Raw genomic sequence first — 17,190 nt, forward strand, 5'->3', positions numbered from 1 at the left:
GTCATCATGACTATATCCACGGCAAATGGCTGAAGTTATAAGCAAAAACCTAGTTTCACCACAAGGAGAAGCTAGGCTGGAAAAACAGACTCCTAAAGATACAACAGGAATACAGAAAGCTTTGACTACATTCAGCATATATTTTTTTCTATTTCTGCTCCTTGAGTATGTCAGAGTAACTACCAAACTGGCATGCAAAGAAACTTCATAGTGCTGATTTTGGTCTTTTTCTTGTTTGCGTTATTTATAAGAAGCCTCCCTCTCAATACTTCACCCTGCCTGACCACTTGAATTTTTGTATTTTGTGTTAGTGTAAATGACTAGATAATCCATGAAAACTTCCTAAATTGTTTGCACTCTACACAGAATGCCACTCAAGTAAGCTGGATAGAATGACTTTCATCTCCTGATTATGATACATATGGCACCAGGCATTATAAAAGGTTAACAGTAATCAGGTGCCTGTAAAAACAAGAATACCCAAACCACAAAACCCCCACATATCCAAACAGCCCAGTGACATACATGAACACGGGCATGAAAGTTCTTCATGATTTTCCTCATATTCCAATTGCAAAATAAGAAGCAAATTGTCCCCTTTGGATTTTGCACACCAGGGCAAAATAAAATAAATTTCAATGTATCTAAGTATCTTATTAAGCACTGTTTCAATTAAAATCACATCATTGATCAGTATGTGCTAAGGGCTCATAAGCCTCACAGGTAAAACATACTTCATACACATGTAGGTTTAAAGTTATTATTGAAAACTATGATTACTGAGCAGCCCAACTCTTATGCTGTTTTGAAGAACAGAGAACTACAGTTCAGACTTCTGAGAAGTGATTCGGCTCTCCTCAATAGAATCAAATATTATAAGCTCTCTCTTACAAAGCTCTGTTTTACCCCGCTACTATCCTCCTATTCCTGAAGTCACACAGCCGGTGGTGCTCAGGAAGACAGCGCACAGCTCCTCCTCCTCATTTCCCTTCTCCCTTTGGATCATGACCTGGAAAAGCCTGCCTTTTTCTCTACACGACACTGGCTAATGATACTAATGCTTCCTTCCAAAAATTACTACGTGATGGCAGTGGTTACGTTCGCTTTATGAGAAGCAGTTAGTACAATGATCAAGATTTTCAAAACAAAATAATTTCAGATCTTTCTTACCGACTTGTTGTTTGAAAGCATGAATGTAAACCAACTAGGAATGGGTTACTGGATGCCTGTTCAAACACATGTTTCTCTGTCTGTACCCAATCAATATCCTGAAATAGAGTAATTGAACAATCAGAACTCCTGCTGGATAACCACTGTGGGTATTCCCAGAAAAGAAATTGTGAACATCTATGCTCCCTTACATATACCGTCATTGTTACATATGTTCTTCAGAAAGACAACCCCCCCTAAAATCTGGAGGAAGTTAGAAAACATTTTAATTAAATTACATATTCAGGAATTTCTTAACCATGTAGAAAGGTCTGCACAAAATTTAAGCCATTTAAAAATATCATACATCTGCAATATTTGCTACACTGCTCATACTGCTTCATAGAAATAAATTGTCTTAGCTAAATGATCCCAAGGCTGCTGAAGCAACTCATGCTAGTTACACAAGCGATGTGACTCTCCAGTTTTTAAAAGGTTCAAACAAACTGAACTTTGTTTTCTCATCTGAAACTCAAAATTAATTCAATGAAACTACCAAAACCCGATTAGTTTGTACAACCAAACCCATTCTTAAAAGTATCAGACTACCTTTAATACTTCAAGAGGGAGAAGTCCTGAATACCCAGTGCAATACCATATAATAAACATCTATCAAAATTTGAAGGATGTTAGCATAGTACTTCAAAGTTCAGTTCCGAAATAACAAAGCAATTCATTTTTCATATAACCGTACCAAATGTAAACCTTAAGTACAACTGATTTTAGCAGTAGATATTTACTCCTCATGCAATACACCGATCATGTTCCACCCTGCAAACACTCAGTACACTGCCATGTTACATTACTGGAAATGTAACTGTTCTAAAAATTCTCCATTTCCAACAGATATTCCAGCTTTCCAACCTATCTGGAGACAAAAAACACAGAAACTGAGAAACCAGGCCTTCCCTTCAAGGATAATTAGGCAAACTAAAGTCTCAGATGAAATCAAGAAACATCACCATCAGATCAAATAAATCTGTTAGGTTTTATACTCACACCCTCCTGAAGACCTAACACGTTGGAAGGTTAAACCTGGGTCCAAACATGAGCCAAACATCCAGTTTTGAGTAAAACAATAAACATGTCCACTTCTTTTTGTTTTTACTGAATGAGCTTCTCTTTAACAGTCTGGAAAACTCATTGATTATTGTGCTTGTGTACTAGTACATCAGTACTACACTAGTGCACTACTGCTAATAAGATTAGAAAAATGTTCATAGCAGAAGCCCAGGTATTTGATTTGCTTCAGTTTCCTTTAGAAAACAATGCTTACCACTCCCCAGCAACAATTCCATTACCTGGAAAGCACCAGCCCGTTTAAACATACTTTCTATGTAATTAATTGTCTTTCTCCATTAAAGACTTATGAGGTGAAATTTCCATTACTTGCAACGTCTCATGCTTTCACAGAATTCAGTGAATTTCCTATCAATTCCCAGAATTTCATTATACAGCCTACCTCATAGAAAAGAAAAAACAAATAGCTCTATCTTCTATGCAGTTATCTATGAGAGCCACTATTCAAGACAGACTTCTCATCTACCTCCGATTCTCAGGAAAAACTGCGTAACCCATTAATACTTCTCCTTAGTTTCTACCTTCTTGGAAAAGCATGTGTTAAAGAAAATAGTAAATAAACCACACAACAATCTAATCTTTGGTCAGAAAAAAACCCCACCAAGCACGTGAGCAAGGCAAAGTATTTCAGAAGAGCTTGACAACTTTACTGTCCTAACCCTAGCCTCTGGAATAATGACAAAAATGGCAGCAAAAGAAACTGATTGAAAGTACCAACAGAAGTAGTACTTAAAACAATGTGGTTTGGGTTTTTTTCCAACATCCTACTTCCAAGAAATCCAGCCTTCCTAACAGTATAAAATACAACATCGTCAGCTTAAAAATTGTGTTCTGTTTGAAAAATTCACTTTCTATTGTAACAATAGCTATATAAGAAATTCCCTATGAGGTGAGACTGATTGTCCATCTCTTTTTTTATTTTATTAAGAGCCTGGGATTCCACCCGCAAGGATGACACAGTACTTCTTTATTCATCAACTCTTTACTGGTGTCATACTTTCTGTACCCCATCATACACGCTACCACTCCTGCACGAGCATGTCACGCTGCAGCACTCCAATAAAGCTGGCAGCCTGACAATGCTTCTTGTCGTTCCATCAGGTGTCTCAGTAGTTTCATCAGAGCTGTGGTCTGACCACGTGCATTCCAGTTACCCCATCCCCTGTTCTATTACCGAACACAGCAGGTTCCAGTCTAACAGCATTGTAGGTGGTTCAGATCTACCTTCCTTGCTTGTTGTGATTGGTTCATCACATTTATGAAAAAAATAGGATGGATATGAAATCCATACCTTTCAAGAAGCATGACAATTACAGGAAAAAGATGAAGGGTTGGTTGGTGGCTTTTTTTTCCCCTGAAACTTGTGCATTTGAGATCTTGCGTTAAAAAAAATTTCAACAGGATTTTGGAAATAATCAAGAAATGCAGCACTGATTTCTGTGGCAGACAAGTATTTTTTACAAGGCAGTTAAAACACAGTGACCTCAAAGGGCAGTAGCATAATTTTTTTTAACCCATGGAAAAAAAAAATATTCCAGAGTACTGTGTCACTTGCACGTAAGTCCTATAATTCTGACTATAAGAACACAATTTCAGCCCCTATTTGAATTACAGATAATACTTTGCAGGTACGTTCATTCACCTTGGAAAACATCTTTGCTTTCTTTCAAAATTAGGTGCCCAAATTCGACCCTATTTATCTCACCATTTACAGATTAGCACATTCAGGTTGGAATACTTTTCACGTGCATTCTACTAGGACTATTGAAAATTGTTAATTGTTATTAAAATAAGGGACATTTCTCTCAGATTTAGTCTGGTGCTTCATGCAGACAGTTGATGACAAACGAGTTCAAAAGTCATAAAACTTCTACATGGAACTGCTGTCTAAAACCTTAGCTGCCTTCTTAATGGAATGTTTTTTGTTAAAGCATACTAACTTTTTACAATATGTAACAATGCAATTAATACAGACTTTTACCTCATCATCATGGACCAATTCTTTTTTCACTACTTTCATAGCATAAATTTGATCATTCTTTTTTAACCGAACTAAAAGAACTTTGGCATAACTTCCACGTCCGATAACTCTGATTAAATCAAAGTCCTGTAGTCCAAGCCCCTGAGAAATCTTAATTCCATCCATTCCGTCAATGACTGGTTTGATATCCTGTATAAAAAGAAACAGATGCTAGAAATAGAAGACATTTTCATAACAAGTAAGTATTAAAGCAAAGAGGTCTTCAGCCACTGGACAGAATTTGCTGAGTTTGCTGGCCATTGTCAGTGGCACACAGATCTGAATGGCTGATTGTAACACATCTGTTTAGAAATGATCGGTTGGTATTGGTTTTGCTCTTACTGAAAGTTGCTGTGTTTTTCAAGGTAGTAGTTTGTTCAATGAATCATTTACATATTCCCTACTTGAAAATGGAACGCAATGCCTTCAGAAATTAGGCTTTATTTAAATTCTTGAACTGCAGGCATTGTAGAAGAGTGTATTTCATATTCTGACAGATATTGTAGTACAAATTAATAAAGGCTCTCTAAAAAAAAAAAGAGCTGATAAGGAAGCAGTAATTTGCTAATTAATGTACCTGTCTGTTTCAGTTTAGGCAAGAGCTGTCTGTAATAAGTTCACTACAGTTTTAATGAAAATGAAAATTTCTAATAGGTGCCTGGGAACATACAGCAGCAGATACCAATTTCTCAAATGCAACAATCTGCAGGAAATACGCCAATATTAAGAATGTTATTTTGAAATTAATTAGTTAAAAATATAAATTTTATCTTGACTCCGCTGAAATTAGATGTGAACATGTGAGACTGAAAATCAGGCTGTTGAACTAGACAAATGCAGCATGTACTCTGACATTTCATGCCTCACCAATATATACAATGCTTTAACATACTTCCACGGCCTATTTTTACCTGACCTCATAATACTGTACTTGTAGGCAGATCAGCATTCTGCTGAACTATGGAAAGTATTTATATAAAGAATCTTGATCTAGGATTGACTGCTATTAGAAGAGATTGCTCAGAGCTTAAAGATTCTAGTCAACAAAGCTCCCAGAATGCCACATCCTCTCTGTAGGATACCTTAAATTATTTCAGTAAAGCTCAAAAGCAAGGTGGGAAAATCAGAGCAGCACAATTCAGAACAGGTGAGCAAACAGCACCTAGCAATAATTAAACACAAACAGCATCTACCTGAGCACTAACTATATCTCAGCAATTCTAGATAGCAATTAAAATTATCTGTGGTTTTTCAAATTTATACCCTTCCAACTCTGAATCTGAGATAAAATCTAGACATATGTCTGAAAGTAAGGCAGTCGCTTACCCAAGAGCAGGAACTACTCAAGTGTAAAATAATGGTAGTGACAAGTATTGTCGTGAAGGCAGAGGTAAAAAAAGGTGAAGGCTTGTTAAAAGCAGGGTATCAAACTAACTGCTAGCGTTCTGCCGGGTGCATCCTATTTATTTGAAATATGCCAGAAGCCTTTTTAAAAATAATGTCTTAAAGCTCTTTAGAATTAAAATGGATTGAGATTTTTCAAACTGCTTTAAGGGAGTAACGTTCTTGGTATGGAGAGATTGTATCAGACCGACTACAAAAGAGCTGAAAAACAGAGTTTAAGTGTATGTTATTCCACTTGTATTTCCACAAGAGCTGTCTATAAATTATTAGGTATTATTTATACGAAATATTTCAGAGAGCTCTATAGTTAATGTATTATCAGACTGAAGCAACTTTCACAATGATAGCTGGTAGAAGTAGCCTGGGGGTGATAAAGGCTGTACATCCATTAGAGAGAACAGACAAGACAATGTCAAAGCCACCATTGTTGCAAAGACCAATAAAGTCAAACCCTCTACTAAATCACTGTTGCCCCAACATGAACGGAGGGGGAAAAAAAAAAAAAGAACAAAGTCTCTCCCGCATCATAACTGGGATAGAAAGAGCTGTAAATAGAAGAAATATCAAAAATCTATCAAAAATGCTTAAAAAAAAATAATCAGTTTTCACAAAGAAAACCCAGACTTCTTTTTTCAAAGGTAGCCGAAGAAATAGGACAAGTAATTACCTATTTTATAAAGAGCTGTATGATTGAGGGTGTGCAAACATGAATTACAAAAACATTTCTAAAACATACCTCAGAGTCATCTTTAATGTTGTCATGTTTCCGGTTTGAAGGAATGTAGGGAACTGGAAAAGGAATCAAACAAGTTGGTCATTATTAAAGACCTTAATCAGAAATAATTTAAAAAGTTGATAAATGGAAGGTTGGTTTAGTAGCTTAGGGCCAGAAGTTCACTTCAGATACCAAGGGACAGCTGACCAAATTTTTTCCACTTTATTCTTGTAATTCTGACAGCAGATCCTAAGGGCGCTGTAGAAACAACCAACTCTGAGACAGTAAGAAATCCAACGATAAACCTCTGAGCTCATAACAGTATCTGACAAAGGCCAGAATAATTTTGGAGAACGGGTATGATAAATGGGCCCTTAAAACAAGACAGGTTAAACCATCAAAAAATATTAATCTAGAAAGAACACTCCAAATTACACAAAATTAAATACTTAAAAGTCTGAGGGTGCACTTATATTAGCATCACAGCTTGGATCTGAAGTGGAGGGGGTTTGTTTGTTCTAAAAACTAAATCCATTGTTGCCAGTTGCTCTGTGCTTTATTTCACATTCTGGAATGGTTTTGGAGCATACGAATTTAGGTTGAAATCAAACCAGAAGATATGCTTCAGAAGTACATCTACTGTAACAGAGTCCCTAACGAGCATTTAGTCCCATGGGACTAAACTAGAGATAACCCAAAGTAAACTTCAAAAAAACCAAACAGAAGAGTTGAAACTGGGCCTCCAAACGGGGAAACGTATGAATTCCAATTAAACAACAAAGTACTCACTTCCATCAGTTTCTTCTGAAGGGAGGTCAACTTCATCATTTTTATCATCTAACTGAGGTTCCTGGGAAGGCATGACCGAATCCTTGCAAAACACAGAAGTTACATAGGAAAAAACCGTTGGTTTATGCAGTTCCTTTTTAAGTATGTCGTGCCACATAACTACAATATAATGAGAAGCTTATATTTGCATCTTCCAGAATGGAAACTGGATTTGGCAGAAAATATTTCCTGATATTAACCTTTTGTAATGCATTATAAAACCCGCCTACCAAAAGCCTAAATGCCATGTCAACCATTCTCAGCAACTGCAACAGATATTTAGCTGTTTTCTAGAAGTAAGATTAGTATATTTTATTGTAAAGTTCAAACTTTAATTCTATTTAAGACTCCTGAGTCCATTTCATATGGAACTGCAACTAAGGTAACACTCCAGCATGATGTTACACACTCAATTTAGAGCACTGGCATATTCCATAATTCCATAAATCTGTAAAGATCACAATACCAAATAGTTTTACAGTATGTTTGGACGCTGCTCTCATTCCCAACTCATTATGAGACATGTAGGACTATTCCAGTAGGTATAGCAACACGCATAAAAAAATTGGCAAAGGATCTAGTCATGTCAAGGCACGTCACATGCAATACCAATAAAGAAAAATACTGGTTAAAATTTTGAGTTAGAAAAAACGTGAGGCAACCACCTGTGAGACACTGGTTATAGTCTGCAATGAGTATGGGGAAGGGCTAATATTCAGGGATACAGACGCACGTTTATAGCCAAGGAAAGACACTAGCATTGCCACTGGAATGAGGGAAATGGAGAGGAGTGAGGAAGTACCGGAGAAACCACGAAGGCCAAGACCATGAAAGCAACAAGCCTTTTACAGCAGTAGCGCAAAACCCATGCAGCACTTTAGTTCTTAAAACATTCCCATAGGCTAGAAGGAACCAATGCCAAGACTGTCCGTGACAACTCTTTATCCATATATAAAATGCAATATGTCTACTGTAAAGTCAAACTCAGCTTGCTCACACTTTAAATCGTATCACAAGTTTCCTTTTCTCACTTTTCCCAGACTGCTCACAATCCAAATGCTTGCCCTCCATAGTCATTTCAGGAACTGAAAACCAATACCACCGTGTGTCATAGATCTACAGCCATACACAGCATTTAAATACTCAGGATGCACATCTACAAACAACAACACGGACACAATGAAACATCTTAGCTTTATACAGACACAAACTTCCATATGCCTTTTGCAGGTCAGTGGAACAAGTATATGGACAACGTTATAGGACCAACAATTTGCAGTTGATACACTTGTAGCCTTGCCTTCCGAGACCCCATATCCTTTCACCGCACTGGCCACAATATGCTCTCTGAAAGGCAGAATGCATATTATCAATGCAGTTATCAATTATTTTCTGTAGATGAGTAGTTATCTAACAAGAATCCACCCAACAAGACCTATCCTGGTCACCTTCCTAACAGATGTTCAATAATACTTCTTTTTAGAATAGCCAGGGTTTCCCTGCTAGCTGAAGGTTACACTGTTATACTTAAGAATTCCAGCTAAATGCAGTCCTTTTTTAATGGATGTTAAGAAAACAAGTATCTCCAGCATATGGAAACACATTACAGCCTAACATTAGCAAATTATTCTTAGAGAATAATATATTTTGAGTTCAGATTCTGACAGAGGTTACCTAAACAAAACCTGACAGGACTGGCACTACATAATTACGCATGAAAAACACCCAAACTGGAGAACACTGGCACAAAGTGTTAAAAAGACAGTTAAAGTATGAAGAATGTTCAATACTCTGCACCTATATACTTTAACAGTGGTAAAACGTCAGTAAAACTCATCTAACAAGTCTGATGTAAAACCTCCCTATGTTGCACTATTAATATAAAAAAAAATATGGCCTTTTTTATACATGCACACAAAATGGCATCTGAATAAATTAAAGTAAAAATGAGGACAATTAAGAAGCCAGACATTCTACTGCTGACTTTAACAGGGCCAGATCTTTAAATAATTTTTCCAGTGGATGTGCGCTGTGGTCATTTTATACCACTTCACCCAAAATGCCAAATAGCAATCTAAGATTCTTCCATGCCAAGAAGTCACCTAGTCTCAGCCATCCCTCCACACAGCACACAGGTTACCAACAGAAGACTTAGTCACTATTCCCTACCTGCAAATTTTCTACAGTAATTACCGTAACAACCTAAGACCACGGCCTATCATTTGCAAAGCTGCAGATGAAGTCCTGCACTCATCCTCCACTTCAGGCTTAGACGACTCTGCAACTGTCCCAAAGCCACAAACACAGTGGAACTCTGTTCCTCCTAGCAAACGGCAAGTTAGAGTGCGGTTATTCAGATCCTCAGACTAATGAATCACACACGGTGTCCCGCCCAAAAGTGTTAAGCTACTATAAATACTTACTAGTAGTATTAGAAAACATTAAAAAATAATAGAATAATGATTAAAGAATGGATAATTTTTAAGAACTATTTTCTGTATTGCCCTTCTCATATTTTGACAGTTGTAGAAAACAAAACTTAACTACATCCCATTCATCTGTACAGCCAGTCCTCCTTGATTAGGAGAAACCCAGACTGCACTGCTCAGGAAAAAAAAGCCAGCCAAAACCCATACTGCCTAATAAGAGAGGAAGCCTTGGACATCTATCTATAGCCACTTCTTTCAAAATTCCTGGTCCATCAGACTTCCTTCAGTATTCTTGTACAGGTTTGGCAGCACTAATATTAAAATTAAATAAATGTCTTAGGCCCTGGAAATGACATGCAAGAAAATAATCTCATTTATTTCAGTCAGATGCACGGAAGCAAGGGAGGGAAGGAAAAAAAAGAAAAAAGAAAGATGTAGTGTCAGGTCCCAAATTCTTTCAGTAATACAGGCACCCCTCTCATGCCTCTCCAAAACGCTTACAAACACAGCCATAAGAAAGAGTTAACCTTTACAGTATGTTCAACAAGTTTAGATTTTGCATGTGTTTGCTCACCAGAATTATCTGAAAAAGTTTTAAAAGGTTATTTTGAAAGAGGAATGAATTCATAAGGATTAAAATCCAGTCAAAATTTTAATTTGGTATCTAATTCAGTAATACATATATGACCATAATTTATTATTAATTTATACTTTTTAATGTCACATTTTACAGTTCATATCAACTTTATTACTAACTTCAGTTGGATGTGCTTTGTGTTCCAGCTTTATAGTATTTCATTTGTATACAGATAGTTATAACAAAGTAGTCTTGTTAAGGATTGTTGACAAATGAGCATGCTAATGAGGTTTCAAAATCTTTATGCGTATATTCACTATTTGCCTAATTTCAGTTAAAACGTCACTATGACATGGATTATTAACATGGCAGGTATGCACTCACAGTGTTTCAAAGAAACATGTTTTAACCATGTAGCAAATATGCACATTGAAGCTTCATACTATAAATTAAAAAACATTACTTCACACATCACATTATACAAATGCATATTATAATTCAGACACATGACATATTTTTCACCTAAGTATGTGATATGATACTGAGTTTTAAGGGGCTTTTCCTTCCTTCAATGCAGTTTTGGGGTAGGGAGCATTAGGGAAAAAAAGAGCTAATTTCATAATTAAAAAAAAAAAAAAGTTACTGTTGAATCAAAAAGCTAAACTCACCTCACTGTACTCAGTTTTGTATGGAATTCCCAAAAGCATATACTACATTGTATATGCTGCAATACTTAGGCATAATGGGATAAGTGAAGGAGGTGTCTCAGCCTTAAAGCGACATTCACTTGCTTATTTGGATTAAGTCATATTGTCAACACAGTTGTATTTTAGCTCAATAAAACAGGGGGGGTTGTTCTTAATTAGACTATGTAATACCTCAGACTGAAAACAGTTAAAGCTAACATCAAGAGCTCTAATCTTTAAAAGTGACAAAAAGTACTAAAGGTAAAAGATTCAACAAGCAATCGAAATCAAGTAAAGAGCAGAAAGGAGGTAAGAAGTGCTCAAAATATATATCAGTTTAAATAGTCACAAAAATAAATTTTTAGAGACTTTAAAAATAATTTATTTTCACCAATCCTATATTATTAACTCCATCCTAGATTCAAAGACTTCCAAGTTTTTCCTGATTGTTATGACCTGAATAACACTGCATAGACTGAGAAGTCACATGAATAAGCATCTTGCTTTTCCTTTCTTTTCAACACTCAAATATAGAAAAAGCACAGACTGAGAAAACAATTACCACAGAACATTACCAAAACCCAACATTTTATGCAACAGTACTCACTCTGTTAAAACGTTTGGCTTGGAACAAATGCCCATTCACTCGGTACAGCTTCCTCCATCTTCTGGCTCCACGTCGGTAGATTGATTCTAAGAAAGAAATGAAAAAGGTGTAAAGCAGCAGCATGCTAGCCCAGCAATACAGACACACTATGGAAGCAAGTTGTGACTCAAAACAATCTTGCTTTTCTAAATATCAACGCACAGCTAAAATCCCTGCGATTTTTTTTTTTTTAAAGGCAGCCGTAAATGACAGCTTCTGCAGGATGTGCTTTCACCACTGCCTCTCCCTTTTCTCTATCCCTGTCTCTTTTTCCTCACATGATCATAATCTTGTTACAGTTTCTTGGCTGCTTGCTGTTCAAGCTCAGGTGAGAGCAACAGATAACCGTTAAAGAAACAGCTTCCTCTGGTAAAATTACGATGCTGATCTCACCTTCATATGTAAACACGTAAAGGGTGTCTGGTGCTATTAGATATGCAATATTAAAGATGTTACAAGTCTTGAGAGTTACATTATTTGACCTCATTTGTATCTTGTGATTAAACGTTACCCAAAAATATTTCCTTCTGTTAAGCAAACAGTTCAAGCGTAGGTCTCCAATTATTTCCGATATATTCTAAACATAACAACAAATCATTTAATCTGTTCAAGCCAGACTTTTCAAGAGGACAGCATCTAGCACCTACTCCAAATTTCTTTTGTTGTCACTTTTCACATGCATGTGTGCAATTGTAGTGTGACTGGCTGATTAAGAGAATTTGCTACAAAGTCTTGAAAACCCTGTTGGGCAACACCAGCCCTACTCAGAGCTGTACAAAGCTGTGAAGGGGACACAGCCAACCCCTGCCACAAACCAGGACCACCAGCTCTCCCCAGCAGGCAATGCAAGTGGGTACTGGGTGCAGTGGGGAGCACACAGGGCAAAACAGAAGAGGGTGGCGAGGCAAGCAGAAAATTCAGTAGTGATGTTAAAAGCAACAACATACTCCTGCTACCAAGAGGCTAAAAAGCTTTAAAAAAAGATTTGGCAAGTTTTTCATTGCTGAATAATTTGTTTTAATCACACTGATGAAGAAATTCTAATTTAGGAGTTCTCAAAAGTTTCCTGTAATATTTAAAAGTTAACAAGCATATTTTAGGCAGTGAGAAGAGTCTGACATCCTCTCAAACATTTCCAGGAAAAGTATTTTACAGTGTTTTAATGGGTGTTATAATATCCTCTTACTTGGGAAAAAAAATGTGAACAACTAGAATAATTCTCATTTCAACAGCATTGTTTTAAAGCTGTCTTCAGTAACATGATGAGTAAGATTTTTCCAATACAAAGTTTTAACTGGTATGCCTTTTAAAAAACAAATTATTTATACCAGTTATAATGCAACTTAACACAGTTGGCAGCTTGTACAAAATTATTTCATGTACTTTGAACAGGAAAAATATTAAGTACAGCAGTTTCATGGGGAAAGGAAAACTAAAGAGCATAGGAATCATAAATAACTCCATCTGAGAAGACAACAGTAAAACATACGTGTTTATGATACCTTGTGCATGGCTCCATATATGCTGTATTTCATACCTAGGTACACTGGTTCTGCCAGCCAAAACAACTCAGTTTTGTAGCAAGCAATTGCATTTGGTCACTATAACATTGATCCTCGCTTCTTCCCTGTCACCTTAACAGGGTCTATCATATTGCTTTATTTTTCTTCTTAAAAAATTGCAACTTCTCCACCAGACTCAGTCAGGAAGTTGAACAGAGGGGGGGGTGGGGGGTTTTTTTTGTTTCTTTGCTTTTAAACAGAGTTCAATATTATGTTAGTGTTAAAGCTGTCCTTTTCTCAGTCTAATACAAGTGAAAAATCCGTAATGACCAATACTGTATGTAGAAAAATACTTTTGTGTTAACTAAAATGCCCCAGACAATGCAGCAAAGAATATTTCATTTAAAAACATCGATAAGACTTGATTGATAAGCATTGCTACATTCTGACAAGGTATTAAAACTGTAAATTTATAATCCTCAGAAGTTAATCCAAAAACATCTTAAATTCTCATCTTTCAAGTTTTAAACAGCTAAGTTTTAAATATCCACAGCTTATAGATGAAGTTTAGGGTTTTTTAAAATAAAAAAAAATCCAAACATTTTCCCTGTCAAAAGACAATGCAAATAGCGAACAGTTTGTTGAAAATTATTTTAACTTAATATCGAGCAAGCCAAAATCACAGCCTACTGACATACAATGTGTGAACACTGCTTGTAATACTGGGTCTGATTTTAGATACTCTATTTTTGTCCTTCAAAAGCAAGGCACACGAAAGTACTGAAGTTTCTGTGACTCCACACATCTACAGTGCCAAATCCACAAACATTCATATGTTACTCTATTTGCATGTGCAAATGTTTACTTTCCAGCATTTGAAACAGACATTGCACTACTAAATCAATTGTTAACAATTTGGAAAAAAAAACAAATTCTTAAAGGAGCTGAAAGACTGCATGCCACAGAAGTGGCAAAGATACAGTGACTAGAATAGAGGTGTATCACTGGCTATGTTTATTTAACCCTAATAGCTCTTCAAAATCTGCTAATACAAACTTTAAAGCAAACAAAAAACACTGCTTTTCCTAACTGCCTAGAAAATATACACGAGAACCTAGCAAAACTATTGCAAAGGTTTTGCCTAAAAATATACTCAAACACAAACATCAATGAAAAACCATTCCACCATTTGCAGGATGACTTTTCACCACGAGAAAAAAGAAACTCCAGGATTTTTTCCAAAATAGCTAATTGATTCATTAGACAAAGCACCATATGGAGGCAACCTAATACATCTGTGCGCTGAACATTAGCTTATCACTGACACGAGGAATATTAAGTGAATGATAAGTTAACGAGCAGCTTGTGCTGATGAAGTCTGTAAATAAAGGAACAAGTCACTTCCCTAATTACTGGTAAATATTAATCAAAGTCAGGGGTTATATATACTTGTGAGGCAGCAGTCCAACAAAACCTGAATATAGTGTAGCATGAAGAGTAGGACCAGTAGTTTACCACTACAGCTGCGCTGCATTCAGCGCAGGGTCCAGGCAAACCATTCCCCAACTCTAAAAGGGACGAAGGTTAAAACGGAGAAAACAGCAATGCTTGAAGACACACCTTTATATATCACAAATTCTGTTATTATTATTATTGCACAGTATGATTATATGACAGAATAATATGTTCTTGGTATTACCAATAATAGTATTCATTTTTGTAATCCATATTCAGCCAGTGGCACAAAGTCTAATTGGAATACCATGAGCATCAGCGTACCCCAGGGGACAACACTGATTCCAATCTGTTCAGCATCCTCCCAGTGATCTGGATGGGGCAGAGCACACCCTCAGCAGCTTCACCGATGATACAAAATTGGGACTGACACGGTCGTGCTGCCAAAGAGAACTCAACCCCTGGAGAACTGAGCAGGGAGGGAGCTCCTGAAGCTCAAAGGGAAGCGTGAAGTCCCGCACACAGGGAGGTATGACCTCACACACCAGTACATGCCAGGGGCCCAATAGCTGGAAAGCAGCTTGGAAGAAAAGGACCTGGTGGTGGTGGTGGGCACCAAGTTGAACACAAGCCCGCAATGTGCTCTTGTGGCAAAGGCAGCTGTGTCCTGGGCTGTGTCAGGAAGGAACAATGCCAGAAGGTCAAGGATGTTGATCCTTCCCCTCAGCACTGGAGAGGCCACACCTGCAGTGCCATATCCACCAGCTCTCCCCAGTACAAGAGAGGCATGGTGCTATTAGAGAGAATCCAAAGAAGGGCCACAGAGATGACCAAAGCACTGGAGCATCTCTCATATGAGGAAAGGCTGAGAGAGCTGGGGCTGTTCAGCCTAGAAAAGAGAAGGTTCAGAGACATCCCATCTATGTACACAAACACCTGGAGGGAAGGGATCCGTAAGACCGAGTCAGGCTATTTTCTGTGCTGCCCAGTGACAAGACCAGAGGCAATGAGCACAAACACACACAGGAGGTCCCTTCTGACCATCACAGAGCACCGCCTCACTACAAGGGTGACTGAGCACTGGGACAGGTTGACCAGAGAGGTTGTAGAGATATTCAAAAGCCATCTGGCCATGACCCTGGGCAACCTGCTTAGAATAACCTATAGAACTGGACTAAAACATATATTCTGTGTATCTAGTAATGCACCCATGAAAGAGGACACCCTAAAGATTCACTTAAGAATAACAGGAAATTATAAGAAGGAGTTGGGTTTTTAATATTATTTTGAAGCAGTCAGCTTCAAAAATCCTAACCAGAGCTAAACTAGATGAAAGGAACCATCCTGACCAATAAAAAGGTTCTTAAAATGGCAGCAAGTATGTATCTTGAGGTAAGAAACAAAGAACTTATTGTCAATGGTCTATGATGTGTGAACAAATGCTTTCAGTATGCATTTCACCCCTACACTTCATATGGGAAAAAGGTACTTCTGAACATGAAACAAAATGTTTTGGTAGATGTTTCCAGAACACTTTAGCATTAAGTAAGGGATTCCATGAAACTTGCAAGTTTTTAGAGTCATGATTGATCCCAGAAAAAGGAATTCCATCACAACAGCAGAAGTATTTTATTACTGCGTTTAATGGAAAAGGCTAGGTTTTCCATTTATTTTTATAGTACACATCACTTAACTCATCAAGGACTTTGAGTCAGCTGCTGGGAAGCTGAAGGAGATATCATATCCCTAATTGAAATCTTTCTGATGGATATTGAAGACAAGCCTTTGCGTAACAAAATAAAAAGAAGTATTTTTCAATATTCATTTTGTATGTGAACAAGTCCAGAGGAAAACTCAAAAGATATTTTAAGCTGCTAACAGGTGTAACAATTTTTTATTAAGGAACACAAATACATATTCTAATTACAATGAATGTACTGAACTTTATCTACTTCCAAGTTTGGGAAATCGGGAAAAAAAAAAAAAAGAGACTGTTTTTCAAGTTAATATTACAAGGGAAATAAAAATACTCAAACTGAAACAAAATTAACCAGCTGTCTCTACGTAAAAAGCAGTGTGAGACAACTGACTGTTGCCGTTGTGCAATTCTTCCCTCTGTTGTCAAGCTGTGCAACTACATCACTAACAGTAATGCACAATGAACCTTGTAAATATATTTAAGATTGTTTTTTTGAAAGACATTCCCTAGGGTTGGGTTTTTTCCATCTTTAAAGAAAAACACCCACTTTTAGGGAAAAAAATAAATACACAAAAAATGTAATTATGGATATAAATGGATCAGCCACTTGTCTGTTATTCAGTGTTCATTCCAAATTAACTCATCTACAGATTACAGACACCCACCCACCCCCGCCCAGTAGTGGCCTCCTCAGAACTCAGCAGAAAGGATGTGAACCTTACCTTTGAAAATGTAACTTGGTAAAGGATGGAGAAATAGAAGAAGTCAGAATTGTTTTTTCAAGTGAGAACGTATTTTCCCAGTACTGAAGAGACAACTGGAGAGACAGGCCCAACCTGCCCTGAAGCCCAAAATATTATTTTTCCATCTGAAAGTTTAGAAATGCTTGGGTTTTTTTAAGTATGTAAAAGAACTAAGCAGCTGCCTGAGAAGTGTGGTT

The 17,190-nt window shown here is 37.0% G+C and overlaps 1 protein-coding gene across 1 annotated transcript in view; it reads right to left on the reverse strand.

The window, feature by feature from the left end:
- The window catches only part of PRKCZ (protein kinase C zeta), a 67,190-nt gene that overhangs the window by 23,598 nt on the left and 26,402 nt on the right, over positions 1-17,190 (reverse strand). Inside the window, 7 exon segments of the mRNA XM_037381592.1 lie at positions 1,171-1,268; positions 4,271-4,459; positions 6,450-6,502; positions 7,218-7,299; positions 8,471-8,506; positions 8,508-8,603; positions 11,556-11,641. Coding sequence (XP_037237489.1) covers positions 1,171-1,268; positions 4,271-4,459; positions 6,450-6,502; positions 7,218-7,299; positions 8,471-8,506; positions 8,508-8,603; positions 11,556-11,641 — 640 coding nt within the window.

This window comes from Falco rusticolus, chromosome 3 (assembly GCF_015220075.1).
Source record: "Falco rusticolus isolate bFalRus1 chromosome 3, bFalRus1.pri, whole genome shotgun sequence".
NCBI classification, from domain to species: Eukaryota; Metazoa; Chordata; class Aves; order Falconiformes; family Falconidae; genus Falco; species Falco rusticolus.